This window comes from Cololabis saira, chromosome 11 (assembly GCF_033807715.1).
Source record: "Cololabis saira isolate AMF1-May2022 chromosome 11, fColSai1.1, whole genome shotgun sequence".
In the NCBI taxonomy this organism is placed as follows: domain Eukaryota; kingdom Metazoa; phylum Chordata; class Actinopteri; order Beloniformes; family Belonidae; genus Cololabis; species Cololabis saira.
This window is the reverse complement of record NC_084597.1, coordinates 25631736-25647544: the sequence shown is the minus strand read 5'-3', so window position 1 is coordinate 25647544 and position 15809 is coordinate 25631736. Positions and strand designations below refer to the sequence as shown.

The 15809-nt window shown below is 39.9% G+C and overlaps 1 protein-coding gene across 1 annotated transcript in view; it reads left to right on the top strand.

Annotated features, from left to right (window-relative positions):
* LOC133455229 (WD repeat-containing protein 70) overlaps positions 1–15809 on the top strand; it is a 54201-nt gene that overhangs the window by 25640 nt on the left and 12752 nt on the right. Inside the window, exons 11-13 of the mRNA XM_061734166.1 lie at positions 12823–12922; positions 13371–13455; positions 13570–13708. Coding sequence (XP_061590150.1) covers positions 12823–12922; positions 13371–13455; positions 13570–13708 — 324 coding nt within the window. The remainder of the gene's footprint in view (positions 1–12822; positions 12923–13370; positions 13456–13569; positions 13709–15809) is intronic.

Below are 15809 nucleotides of genomic sequence, written 5' to 3'. Positions count from 1 at the left end.
CCAAGCAAAAGGATGAAAAATGCACCTTTTCATAAAAACAAGAGACCAGGGTCTGGTGGTCTCAAAGGAGCTTTGAGACCACCAGAATGCACCATTTTGAGTCTATTTTTGAAAATTTTCCGGGGTAGCATGCCCCCAGACCCCCCTAGAGGGTTCGGGCGCGTTGCGCCCTCACTCGTCCGCGTCGAGAATTTTCCTCTTTTTTTAGGAAAAGCTGTTCTGATGCCTGATGATGAAATAAGGATACGGGATCATTACTACAACAGCAGATTTTAGAATCAAAGAAAACCAGTTTTGAAGTTTCCTGTTGTATGTTTTCATGGACCACTGTTACTTAGACTCCCACCTCTTCCACAGTCAAGCATCATTATCTGTGCTGTACATAGCAGCAACAGGCTTCAGGTGATCTCAAAATGTATTACCCCCTCTTTCTCCAAGCTAAATATTTACCTTGCATCACATGGCAGCTTACAATAGTCATGTCTGTTTCCTGACCAATGGACCCTGTCTGCATGGCTCAAGAATTTTAGTTGGTGCCCTCCACCCTAATCAGCAACCTGTGCGGCTGAATCACATTCAGTCACTCGCCTAAAAAGGAGCTGACCTCCAGAGGCTTTTATTGCTGCTCCCTCCTCCACTCAAATTAGGCCTCTCTTCCGTCATATTGCTATTATTACTCACAACTAGAATATGCAGGCAGATCAATCATGATCAATCACGTACATGACCTTGAGCTGTGGCTCAGCCTGAAGAGAAGCAATTGAGGATGACACATTGCGTTCTTGAACCGTGGCTTGAGCTGATTGATCCAATGATGGGAATCAGATGGGTCACTTCTAGTGGACTGCCACAGAGGGTGCTTGCATGTCCATTCTCTGACCACAATTACAAGACTGCATTTACGGGGTTGCCAGACAGTGTGCACTCTGTAAGACGTGGTGCATTAAGGGTGCAAGTCTTCAATCCAAAACATTACCACAGAGACCTAAGGAATGCTATGATGTCAGTGGTGAACTTGCATGTTTCCAGACTTCAAAGTGGTATGACAAAAGAGGTGGTTTTGACAAATCTGCCATTATGAATGTTATCATCAGGTAATATGGCAAACTTTTTATTGCTGTCTGGATAGGTGGCTTTATCCCAAAAGTCCTTACTAATATCCCATGCATAACTGTTGGTTCTGGTTAAATTAAAACCAATTGACACACGTTACAATTAAACTTTGGTGCAACAAAAATAAAGAAGAATGAAGATTGTTTGTAATTAGGGATGCACTATGTGAAGGTTTTTTACTTTGAGTGCAGAATACCCAGAAATAGTTATTTTTACACCTAAGATAAAAATAACCCATGGTGGAGGAACAGCAACCACAACATTTGGGAGATCAAACTTAATCCAGCACATAAAAGAACACCCTCCCGCTGAGCATGCCCAGTGCTTTCAAGTTTACAAAGACTAAAAATAAAGCTAGTAGACATAGCCACCATCCTCTATTATCTTTCACAAGATGAACATTTTGTGGTATCTCATAGATTAAAGCTTTTAGAGACGAGGCCAGAATTGGTAGATAAGACTTGAGAAGAATGGAAATTGCGGTCTGCCAAAAAACTGCAATAGGTACATCGTTAGCTAGAATTCCAGGTCATTTTTTGTCCATATAAACACTATTGTGTTACTTGGGAGCTGCTCTTTCTATACCACAAACTTGGGATCTCAGTAGATTTCATGAAACTTGAAATTTTTAGTGACGTCATGCGACACTGTGATGTCAGCTCACACCGATGCAGCCTGGAATCTTCAATAAAGATTTGTTCGTAATGAGATCATGATGTAAGAAAGAAGAATATTGAGTCATGGGCTGGTTAATATGTGGAAGTGAGACGGCTGTTTGGGTGTCTCTTTTGTAGAACAACCTACAGTGGGGCAAAAAAGTATTTAGTCAGCCACCAATTGTGCAAGTTCCCCCCACTTAAAAAGATGAGAGAGGCCTGTAATTTTCATCATAGGTACACTTCAACTATGAGAGACAAAAAAAGGGGGGGGGGGGGGGTAATCCAGGAAATCACGTTGTAGGATTTTTATTGAATTAATTGGTAAATTCCTCAGTAAAAATAACTATTTGGTCACCTACAAGCAAGCGAGATTTCTGACTTTCACAGACCTGTAAGTTCTTCTTTAAGAGGCTCCTCTCTCCTCCACTCGTTACCTGTATTAATGGCACCTGTTTTAACTGGTTATCAGTATAAAAGACACCTGTCCGCAACCTCAAACAGTCACACTCCAAACTCCACTATGGCCAAGACCAAAGAGCTGTCAAAGGACGTGAGAAACAAAATTGTAGACCTGCACCGGGCTGGGAAGACTGAATCTGCAATAGGTACATTAGCAGCTTGGTGTCAAGAAATCAACTGTGGGAGCAATTATTAGAAAATCCTGCAGTGCCAGACGTCCAGGCCCGTCTGAAGTTTGCTAAAGAGCATTTGGATGATGAAGAAGACCATTGGGAGAATGTTATATGGTCAGATGAAACCAAAATAGAACTTTTTGATAGAAACACAACTTGTCATGTTTGGAGGAGAAAGAAAGCAGAGTTGCATCCTAAGAACACCAAACCTACTGTGAAGCATGGGGGAGGAAACATCATGCTTTGGGGATGTTTTTCTGCAAAGGGACCAGGACGACTGATCCTTGTAAGGGAAAGAATGAATGGAGCCATGTATCATGAGATTTTGAGTGAAAATCTCCTTCCATCAGCAGGACATTGAAGATGAAACGTGGCTGGGTCTTTCAGCATGACAATGATCAAACACATCGCCCGGGCATGAAGGAGTGGCTTCGTAGGAAACATTTCAAGGTCCTGGAGTGGCCTAGCCAGTCTCCAGATCTCAACCCCATAGAAAATCTTTGGAGGGAGTTGAAAGTCCATGTTGCCCAACGACAGCCCCAAAACATCACTGCTCTAGAGGAGATCTGCATGGAGGAATGGGCCAAAATACCAGCAACAGCGTGTGAAAACCTTGTGAAGACTTAGGGGGTGGATATACTTGCTGTTTTGAGCATGTGTTCGTGTCCGTTAGTGTTCACAACCAACTGCAACGTCGCTCGCGTAGTACACGAGGAGAGCGCGTCGTACCGGCGGTAACCGATTGGGGACAATATGCAGAGCCAGAGTAAGAAAAGTAATTAAAGCTGCAAGCAGCGATGAACGGGCCCTTGCACCCTTGTGCACGTTCAGCTTGTATGACTTGCATGTAGATGTTTTTTGTTATTGACCAAATACTTATTTTCCACTTTAATTTGCAAATGCATTTAAAAATCAAACAATGTGATTTTCTGTTGTTTTCTTTTTTCTTTCATTTTGTCTCTCATAGTTGAGATATACCTGTGATGAAAATTACAGGCCTCTATCTTTTTAAGTGGGAGGACTTGCACACTGCTGTTTGACTAAATAATTTTTTGCCCACTGTATAAGTTACATTATTTACAACAGCTTTCTAATAGCCTTTTTCCACTAGTACCACCTCAGCTCGCTTCTACCCACCACGCCCCCGTCTTGCGCTTTTCCACTACGGGCCAAGGCGGGCCGCGCCGCGCCAAGCCGATACTTTTTCTGTAACCATTCTGCCCAGGTTCTAACCGGGCTGAGCCGGGACTATTTCTGACGTCACCACCCTCCTCGCCACCGATTGGTCGGGGGGCGGGGCCGTCAGACGTTTGAATCAGGAAGCGGGAGTCAGCGCAAGAGCGACTCGCAGCTCACAGCGATTTTATTATAAAGCGCAAAACGTCTGTTTGGTGATCCAACTCTGAGGTGCAGATGTTCATAAACCTGGTGGCTGAGGAGAGAATTAAAAAAGGGATGTAGACGGGCTGTTTTACTCTCAGCCGCTCGCGGCTCCAGCTGATTTCTGAACAGCGCCGACATGAACAAAGCGGTTGCGCAATCGAGTACGTCACAGCAGCTTCACCCCAACCTGCCCACTTCTCACCTGGCTGTGGAAAAACAAACGGGGACAAAACGGGTAGAGGCGAGTCGGGCTGATTAAGTACTAGTGGAAAAGCGCCATAAAGTTCTGTCCCCATTTTGTTGCACTGATAGCTCTGACACATTGGGCTATTAGGAAATTCAGTGGTGATGTTTAAGCAGTGGAACAATAGGAGTAGCTTGTTATTGCTACAATACATCCAGTGTATCGGGATCTGTACAGAACAGCACTCTATTACTCCATTGCTGCACAAAACACCATTGACCACTTTGTTGCCGCGCAAATAAAAAAGAAAGATCAATGTTTTGAAAACAACAGATCCAGGAGGTAAAAGTGCATCTTTTTTTGCACATGGGGAAAAGTAAAACTAAAAATAAAACTGATATTCCAGACAACACTCTTGCTCCCACAATCCAAAACGCATGTATGTTAATGCCTGTTAAGTTTATTGAAGTTTCTAAATAGTCCTCATGAGTGAACGAGCGTGGTTGGTTATCTCTGTGGGACGTTTTGGTCCAATCCAGTACTCCGCTTCTCCAGCCCTTACATGAATCTGAACAAGATAAAATGTGCGTAGAAAACTTATTGATGGATTCCAAAGAACAAGTTTATAAATGTTCTAGGATCTAAAATTCACTGATAGTATACACATGGTCCTCTGAAGGACAATTACATTAGTTCCACAGGGCTATCTAGAGACTGCCAGGTACCCCTTTTCCTTCGTTTTTGACTTACTGATCGTTTCTGTTGTTATCACACAGCTTAAATATCCCTCCCTTGAATTTTTACATGTAAGCTTATTGAGTTAAATGTTTTTCAGCAGAGGAATGTCACACCGTTCAGTTTTGTGCATGTCCCCTCACATATTTACAAAATAATCCTGTCTTTTACTTTTGCGTGTAGCTGAGACATAGCTGACGTAGTGTAACAAACTTTTTTTTTGACTTTCTGGCCTTCATTCCACACCAGCTCACCGTCACAACTTGATGATTTCTGTGAAAGATCAGAGCAGCTGTTCAGGACTGTGGTTTGGCCACTTGATCCTCACATGGTAACAAAGGTCAAAGTGAGATGAAGGGACTGCATAGAGGGCATCATTGTCTTCTAGGTGTCCTGCTGTAAAATATAGAAAAAAAATTGAGATATAAATCATTGAAGTATTTATATAATTCAGCTCGTATGGTGTGATTTGGAACAGTTGGCACTGTGGTAGATTGTTATCATAGTCTGCAGAGGATGAAATCCAATGCTGTCTTCCTTCTGCTATTTATCGACTCCTGCTGCTGAAAGTGTGTAGATGTGGGTCAGACCTCTCTAAGTGTGTGTGCGTATATGTATGAAATAAGCTTTTCTATCTTGTTTTTTTAAACCTGCTAATGGTACTGTTTGAAAATATTCTTGGTGATTATATTCACAAAAAAAATCGCTGAATAAAATCTCCAAGACTTGGCCAATGCCTGTTACCCAACGATATGGCCACATCTTTCAGAGGACGTGAAAAGCAGTGTGAGCTGTTTCAGACAGTGTAAGAGAGTCTGGTTTCACAAGCAGGCGTGTAGATTATCACAGGAAACAAACACCATGGCATTTAGCAATGCCAGCCAACATCAGGATAGTAAATAAACAGTCAAGCCTTCAAAACAGCAGCATATGATCTAGAAATAGCTTGAGCTTATTCTGGCTGTATGATTCACACATGCACCTACTTCAACTATCTGGTGTTACTTATTCTGACAACTGTAGATTGTGTGTGCGTGTGTGCGTGCGTGTGTGCGTGTGTGTGTGTGGATGTTTGTGTGTATATTTGTGTGTATATATATATATTACACACACACACCACACACACAAAACCTTAGTATTACCTGACCTGCATGTTTAGATTTTTGCAATCCATTCACATCATATATTATCACAATGGTTGAATGGAGCTGAAAGCAAAAATAAACATAAATTTGGGTACACAACTCCAACTAACTAACCAACTATGCCCATAATTATAAAGTAATAATACAAATATTACTAATACAACAACATAATTTGTCTGTATTCAAATAATGTGCGCTTTTCCACATTTTGCTATGTTACAGCCTTATTCTTAATTTGATTAAATTCATTTTTTTCCTCAAAATTCTACACACAACACCCCATAATGACAACGTGAAAAAAGTTTTTTTTTAGATTTTTGCAAATTTATTAAAAATAATATATACATATTATATATATATATATACATAAGTATTCACAGCCTTTGCTCAATACTTTGTTGATGCACCTTTTGGCAGCAATTACAGCCTCAAGTCTCTTTGAATATAACCCCACAAGCTTGGCGCACCTATCTTTGGACAGTTTTGCCCATTCCTCTTTGCAGCAGCTCTCAAGGTCCATCAGGTTGGATGGGAAGCGTCGGTGCACAGGCATTTTCAGCTCTCTCCAGAGATCTTCAATCGGATTCGAGTCTGGACTCTGGCTGGGCCACTCAAGGACATTCACAGAGTTGTCCTGAAGCCACTGCTTTGAAATCTTGGCTGTGTGCTGAGGGTCGTTGTTCTGCATTTATGGATGATGGAGGCCATTGTGCTCATTGGAACCTTCAAAGCAGCAGAAATGTTTCTGTACCCTTCCCCAGATTTGTGCCTCGAGACAATCCTGTCTTGGAGGTCTACAGACAATTCCTTTGACTTCATGCTTGGCTTGTGCTCTGACATGCACTGTGGAACCTTATATAGACAGGTGTGTGCCTTTCCAAATCATGTCCAATCAACTGAATTTACCAAAGGGGGACTCCAATTAAGCTGCAGAAACATCTCAAGGCAGATCAGTGGAAACAGCATGCGACTTAGCTCAATTTTGAGCTTTATGGCAAAGGCTGTGAATACTTATGTGCATGTGATTTCTTAGTTTTTTATTTTTTTAAAATGTGCAAAACTTTCAAAAAAACTTTTTTCATTGTCAATATGGGGTGTTGTGTGTAGAATTTTGAGGAAAAAAATGTATTTAATCAATTTTGGAATAAGGCTGTAACAACAAAATGTGGTAAAAGTGAAGTGCTGTGAATACTTTCCGGATGCACGGTATGTATATGTGTGTGTGTATAGGTAGTATGTAATATATACACAAGATGATTTGTTGATGATTCAGATTCAAGAAAAAAGACACAATCTCTGCAAATGAATATTTTTATCTAAAAGAAATATAAAATTAAAGCAAATATTCAAGATAGAAATTAAAATACAAATGGTTGATTAAAGGCTATCTTTTATCAACAGTTTCTTTAAGGTGTGAATGGCACTAGTTTAACACATCTAAGCTGTATTTCTGCTGCCATCTCGTTTTCGTGTATATGTTGAGGTTGGTGTCTGTCTTATGTCTATTTTTTTTGTTATTGTTATACTGAACGTCACTATGGTGTGGCACATAGAAAAATAAAGTATATTAAAAAAAATAATTCTGCTCCCATCTGCATGAAATTAGCTCCCTTATTTTAGCTACCTTATATATTAGGAGATATGATCAAAAACCATGAAAAGGTGTTTCTACCATGTTCAAAGTTTTATATCTATGACTTCATAAATGGGCAATTATACTGCAGCCCATATATTGAACAACTACTTATTCAGTCTGTCCACAATATTTGCTAGGTAGACTTGCTCATTTATAACCGGGATTTTTTTGTGGTTTTTTTCACACATTAGATGTGTGCCCTCGTCATACATTGCCATTAAAATTTTGCATACTTGGTGAAAGGTAAGCGGTACATGTACTCTGTAGTTACACTGGATTTTCTTAGTTTTACATTCATGCAACAGTCCTCTGCAGCCCAGTTTCCAGTTTACGAAGCCAGGTTTTTATTTTTTTTTATTTTGTTTTATAAACTGTGTGCTCACAAGATGAACAGCTAATGCATGGTCAGAGAACTCTTCCAAATGGGACAGTGTTATTGAAATTGCTTTGAATCAGTTATCGTAAATAACTTTGAGACTCACCATGACCTGGATGACAGAGAATCTGCATCATCGTAAAAGATTATTTTAATTTTTAAAAGATGTCAGTTGAGAGAATAGTAGAAATTGACCTTGTGGGATGATTTGTCACAGGTCAAACAAGCTCAAATGTTTTCTTTGTAGTTGATGTGAAAAACTGTAGTTTAGTTAAAACACAAGCTTGGTTAGAAGAGGTTCATTTAGAGAGAGAAAGAAAAAACAAACATCTGCACAGTCCTCTACGGAGTTCGGAGTAATGCAGATTTCATCATTCTCCCTTTGCAGAATATTTATAGCATAATATTTATGTGTTTGGGATATTCCCACTCTGTTAATCTTAAACTATTATTTCACTGTAAACCACAGTAAATAACCTGAAATGTCTGCTCCATTGGCACTGTTTTTTGGTGTACCAAAAAAAAAAAAAGTTACTGTGTTAGCACATCTTTGAAACGGGCCCTCATGGCTACACATGTACCATGTTTTACATTGACTGCTACTAATTAGGTTTGAGATAGGCTACTGTTAGATTAAAAAATTGAGGTTATGTATTAAATTGTCATTTTGACTTTCATTTGCAATCATCATCTTTATATTTCTCTATCTTATCTGTCCTCGCTATGCTCACTTCGTATTACTCATCTACCTTTTTTTGGTCAAAAGTTTGCAGTGTGTGCAATGCTCTTTTCACTGATTTATTTTCCTTCTGTTTGGAATTGATGACAAATAAAAACAATTTTATATCATCTTAGTTGATATATAAAAAACAAAAAAATATAAAATTCTATTGTTACTTCTTATCAGGACCTGGGTTTATTTTATAGGTTAAATCATGTGATTTGCTGGTGCTCCATTATTTCCAGTCGGGATCAGCAGACTCTGGACTGCACACTCATTCTGCTCTGCAGAACCACATCACGAACTCTGTAGGCCGTGAAGACTTATGGCCCTTTTGCACTAGTCTCGCTTCACCTCAGTTCTACCCGCCACAGCCCCGTTTTGCCCTTTTGCACTAGGGCTGAGACGGGTAGAGCCGCTCCAAGCCGATACATTTTTCTGTAACCATTCTGGCGAGGTTCTATCAGGGCTGAGCAGGGACTATTTCCGACGTCACCACCCTCCGCGCCACTGATTGGTCGGGGGCGGGGCCGTCACCACCCTCCACGCCTCTGATTGGTCGGGGGGCGGGGCCGTCAAACGTTTGAATCAGGAAGCGGGAGTCAGCGCGAGAGCGACTCGCGGCGATTTTATTATACAGCACAAACGTCTGTTTGGTGATCCAACTCTGAGGGGCAGATGTTCATAAACCTGGTGGCTGTCGAGAAAATTAAATAAGGGATGTAGACGGGCTGTTTTTTTCTCAGCCGCTCGCGGCTCCAACTGATTTCTCATCTGCGCCGACACAAACAAAGGTGTTGCGCAATCGAGTACGTCACAGCAGCTTCACCCCACCCCCCCCACTTCTCCCCTGGCTGTGGAAAAACACACGGGTGGAGCCGCGCCGAGCCGCGCCGAGCCGGGCTGAGGCGAGACTAGTGGAAAAGTGGCATTACTGAGTGACACTTCATGATGGAAATTACTGTCACATGAGAAGTTAGTGTACATGACTGAAGAGGGAGTATTGTTTTGAATATTTGCTAAAATCTAATTATTTCTTTGTCTATTAACTTAAAAAAAGAATAGACTTTACTCTGACTTCTATAATCAGTTTAATCTTACGTCTATACGATGACCTTGAATGAAATGTCACTCAGCCTACTTGGTTTTCAGCGGTACATGCTGATCATCGCAGCTAAACTGAGCAAGATCACATTCTCAACTGTATATATAGCAACATCCTAAAGAAATGGTGGTATAATAATAACACATTTCATTTACGTATATATGGAGTCTGGCTGCAATTAATATTGTTTAAAGTATCAACATGTCTAATTACAAAGTGTGTATGATCAATAGTCTAAACATGAAAAAAGAGGAATCCTAACATAAAGAGAGATGGAACCACACACAGGATTAAAAAATTATAATAATAATAATTATAAAAAGCATCAAGTAGTTTGTTCTATTTTCTGATTGGGTTAACATTATTGTCTCAAGTAGTGTTTTTATTTAATACCTCATGTCAGGGGTCACCAACTCCGGTCCTGGATCCACCTATCCAGCATGTTTTAGGTGTCTCCCTGCATGAACACACCTGATTCTAATCAATGGTCGTCATTAACTTGTCATCAAGGTCCGGACAGTTCTGTTGTTGACACAGCTCCTTGTATCATGGTGTGCTGAAGCAGGGAAAGATCTAAAACATGCTCGATAGGGGCCCTCGAGGGCCGGAGTTGGTGACCCCTGCTTCATGTGTTCAAAACACAACAGAGAAACAATTTCTGCGTTCTCCACTCAACTGCTTCTGGCATAAACCAAATTTTCTTTATTTTACAACGCATCCTAGTAGTAATTTGTGTTTGTTGATTAATTGCTTGGAGTAACACTTGGGATATAAAGCTTGTTCAAGGGTTACATTATTGCTGGGCAAGTGTGCAGGCATTAGGGATAATATCATTTAAAAAAAGAGAAAGAAAGAAATGCCCTTTGTTGGACAGGAACCTAAAAGTTTGCCGAGATAAATGTCTGTGGTCTTGTTGCAGAGTTTAGGTGCTAGTTATGGGCATGCCAACATAATGGCAGGCCCATATTGCAACTGTCGGCCGTTTTTGGAGCACAGACTTTCACTACCAAAAAAAGCAGGGGGGTGCATGCCTAAAGTCTCCCTGAAAAAGAATTTGAAAACCCCATTTTTACCATGCAAACAGTCAAATGGCCCAAAGGGCCATTTTCATAGCATTTTGCTAACAAGCTAACGTCGCAAACAGGGTGTACAGCATGAGCCCGCTCTGATATGGGAAAAATAATCCCCCAAAAATAAAACACGCCCGAAAAAACATGAAAATGAAGGCCATACTAGTATCCAGAAACGTTTTCAATTTTTCTCATCTTTTTCGTCCGTTAATGCGGCCCGAACCGCAACATGCACCCATGCATGGCATACATCATTACATGCGTCGCCATCGTGCCTTGATGGGCATTACTTTTCTCAGTCTAAAGTGTTACCGTGGCAACGCTAGCGGCTAGCAAGCAAAAAAAAAAGGGGGGAAATTCCGTAACTTTTTACTCGGCCATACTACAGAGACATCATTCAAACGTTCAAACACTCAGCTCGATTGGCACTAAAGAACTGTACAACCTCATTATGCTAATTATTACAGTTTTTGTGATATTTAACTTTGAATAAAAAAAATGTTAATTTGACTTTGGACGCTTGTTGCTATGCAACAGGTTATCATAGAAACATCGTACAAATGTTCCTCGGCTCGCTAGCGACTTCAACATATTAAAATCTCATGAAGCTGTGATTTTTACATCAAAATTCATGCCAAATGGCCCCATTCATTCGGATGTGGCTTTTTACCACGGTGAAAAAAAAAACCTATCTGTTAATGTAGCCTGAACCGGAACATGGACCCACAGATAGCATACATCAACACATGTGGATCCATCGTGCCTCGAAGGGCAATACTTTTCTCAGTCAAAAGCGTTACCGTGGCAACGCAAGATGCCAAGAAGCAGGAAAAAAGGTGAAAATACGGATGCTTATTGGTCTACTTTATTGTAGAGACATCATTCAAATGTTCCCAGACTCTGTTCGCTTCGGAATTTTCAATAAAAATAAAATGTCCATTTGACTTTGGACGCTTGTTGCTAGGCAACAGGTTATTTTAGGGACACGATTCAAATGTTTCAAAACTTGCCTCGCTGTAGACTACAACATATTCAAATTTCATGAAGCTGTGATTTACAGAAAATTAAAGTCAAAATGCTTGCCAAATGTGCCACTCTATCCTATGGGGCTTGTTACCATGGCAACAAAAATCTATGCATTTGCATGTTACCGTGGCAACGCTGGATGCCAAAAATGGCAAAGATGCCAAAAAGCGAAAACAATTGTGAAATTTCGGACGCTCATTACTTGGCCGATTCATTCAAATTTTCAAAGACTTGGTTTGCTTTGTCCTAAACTGTTATTAAACCTCGATGTGCCAATTATTACAGTTTTTGTGATATTTCACTTCATTTTTTTTTTAATTCAATTTTATTTTTGACGCTTGTTGCTAGGCAACAGGTTATTGCACAGACATAATTTCAACGTTGACAAACCCTGGACGTGTTGTTCCACAACATATTTTAGTCTCATGATGCTGACGATTACGGTTTTTGAGATATACAACTATGCTAATTTTGATGCTAATGGAACTTTGGATGCTTGTTGCGCAGTAACGCGATATTGTAGTGACTTCGATCCAACGTTAAAAGACTCGGGTTGCTGTGGACTATATGGCCAACTAGGGCTGTGTTATATTAACAGCAGGGGGTGTGGTTTACTGGCCATTATTAACAACCCCAAACATGGCCAGAACCACCTCAGACAGAACCAGAAAAACCTTGAACACAACCAGAACCACCTAAACACAAGCAGCTAGAGGGGTCGAATGGGCAGTAGGGCATGCCCATATCAAAATTTCCTGAAATTTTCTAGTATTTCATATGTTTCCGTAGGTATCATAGTTGTATAGTTTGGTGTTGGTGATGGGAATGAAAACCATGTGTTGTTTGTTAATATGCGAAGAATCAAATGATACTTTTGTTACTGCAGTGACAGACTTGGAACATCTACAACTAAAGCAGAGTCAAACCAGAAATCCTAAAACTTCTTATTCTCCATAGAAGTATATGTTGAAAGAGGATTTCTTAACTGTTTGTTTGCATTATGATGATTGATGTTTCTTTTTTTTCCTTCGTCCCAGGTTCACACAAAGTTCCACTGTCGGCAGGCTCACACACCGGGATCTGACACCTCTTGCCTCTGCTTTTCTTACGATGGCATGACTCTTTCATCACGTGGAGGTACAGAGAAGACGATATCTGCAAAATCCTGCAGCCAGCTATTGCTCTTACTGAGACTGCATGCATTAATACTAGAACATGACGTTTTTATTTCCATCTCTTGATCACTGAGTAAAACAATGGATTTTATGCTGATTCTGTAAACCTGAGTGTGAGAATAAATGAGTCTGTTAACAAACGTTAAACTCACAAAAGACAGTATATATACAAAAAGTGCTTTATACATGCCAAACCTTCCTCTGGGATGTAAGCTCGGTGAGAGGTTTCTTAAACAAAGATAAACAGAAATAACTCTCAAGAGTCTACCACTTAACATCATTTTGTAATGTAAATGAGAAATAACTCTGCTGTGGCGCAAGGAAAAACAATGTAGCTGACGTTTTAAACTTTAAAAAAGCTGATTTCATTACTTAATGTGTGCTTGTCATAACCAACTATACCTCTCCAGGTGACGACACTCTGAAGATCTGGGATATACGCAACTTCAGGAAGCCTGTGAATGAAACTACCAGATTGACCAACTACTTTTCCATGTGAGACTGCAGCTGCTCTTTTAATTACAGCTTGTTTGCTGTTCTCGTTATGAGAACAGTGCATCATGTGTGGATAATGGACCGATGTTGTACGTGTGTAACTTTCCCTCACAGGACCGATTGCTGTTTTAGCCCCGATGACAAGCTTCTCGTGACGGGGACCTCAGTGAAGAAAGATGAGGGAAATGGAAAATTGGTTTTCTTTGATCGAGTTTCCTTTCAGAAGGTTCACGAGGTAGAAGTTACTAATGCGGTGAGTTCTGCCTCATCCTCACAACCACCACAGCTCCCTTTACTTGTTTTCCTTGCTAGTGGATATTATATACTGCTTACAATAAAAAAAAAAACAAAAGAAATTGAATATTTTGTACTTTAATAAGTATATACTTTTTTTTATTAATTGTAAAATATAAAGTTATCACAATACAAATATGTTATAGTGTAAAACAAATTGGTTTCAGACTAATTTAAGTCCACAAATATATCTTAAAACCTTAAGCTCCTTCAGAGTTTGACAGTGTCCAGATAGCTTCCCAATATAAAATAATGTGTCTGAAGCGAGTTGTATCTTGGCAGCATAACAGTATTTCTCTGTCTTCACATGGGATTGACATTTGACACAAGCAACATTTGGGGGAGAGATCAGAGAATAATGAAAAGAGTTATGGAGGAGAGTGAAAGCAAAGGAGGAAAGTTTAAAAATGGTTTGAGCCAGGTCTTGGAGACAGCAGAGTAATGTGATCTTTCCTTTAGTGAAAGTCTTTCCCACAAAGTGTTGGCAGCATACTTCTGATGCTTTTATATGTGCCGTCTCTGAGCAATATTTGAAATTAAATTATCTGCAGACACAATCAGCACGTTCCATTCACAGTAGCATGCGTTGTAACTCATACTAATCCTGCTTTCTCAGAAAACTGTTTAATGAGAGCCACCATCCTCAGCTGCTACCCACCAGGTGCTTTCTGTAGTGGAAATATATATATATTTTATTTTTTTTGTAACCGCCTGCTCCCACTCCTCCTGTCTGTACTTCAGGCTTTTTTCAACAGATTTAGTCAAAACACTGAGATCTGACTGAAGCTGATCCTTTCTAAAGTAACTCGGTCTCCCCAGCTAAAGCACTTATTATTTTTTCCTCACATAGGCCACTATGTAAGAGTGGGGGAAAAGGTACAAAATATTTTTTTGTGTATGTCAGCGTCTACCATGCCAGCCAACCTCAGTTAGCCTACAAAGATTTACAAAGCATCTGCACTAAATTCCTAATAAGTTGGGATAATTTTGTGTGACAGATGAACAGAAAATATAAATTTCCATTAATTGCTTTGTCATTATCCAGAATTGCGTGGGTTCCCTCGGGGTACTCTGGCTTCCTCCCACAGTCCAAAAACCTGCGTAGTAGGTTAATTGATGATTCTAAATTGTCCGTAGGTGTGAGGGTGAGTGTGCATGGTTGTCTGTCTGCATGTCGGCCCTGTGATAGACTGGCAACTAGGGCTGTTCGATTAATCGTTTTTAAATCGTAATCGCGATTATGTAATTAGAACGATGTTAAAACGTGAAAATCGTAAAATCGATTTTTCAAAAAAAAAATTTTTTAAATTTTAAAAAAATGTTTGTTTTTTTTTTTTTACCTTGTCTGCACACATATTAATGATCATTAATGATGATTAATGATTGATGGAAATACCTCTCAATACCTGCGACAAGTGCCCCATGGGAGAGGCTCTTTAGTGTAGGAGGGGGCGTTGTAACATGCCACCGGGCATCCCTCAAGCCAGATGCCGTAGACCGGCTCGTGTTCCTTGCAAAAAACTTGCAAATGTGAATAGCAAATGTAATGACTGACATTACACACCTCTACCTCCTTCATGGGTTGCATTATTATTTAGCATGCAAACACCCAGTTTAGTTTAATTAGAAAATGTCTTGTTTTATTTAATTGGAAATATAACTTACTGTATGTTTGCAAGTGCTGATTTGCTGATTTTTTTTTTTCAGAGATAAAACTTTATATTTTATTTTTTTTAAACTTTTTTTAAACTTATTTTACAGAGTTTTGCACTTTATTCATTCATTTTTGGATTAATAAGAGCAAAGTTTGCACTTAAAGCCCAATGGGGCAAATGTTCAATAAAAAAACAGCATATTTGAAATCATTTCTTTGCCTTTTGTCAATTCACAAAATAATCGTAATCGAAAATCGGATTTTGAGAGAAAAAAATCGAGATTTTATTTTTGGGCAAAATCGAACAGCCCTACTGGCAACCTATCTAGGGTGAACCCCTGCCTCTCGGATGGATGGATGGATGGATGGATGGATCCATGAATCCAGAATTGCATGACAAAACAGT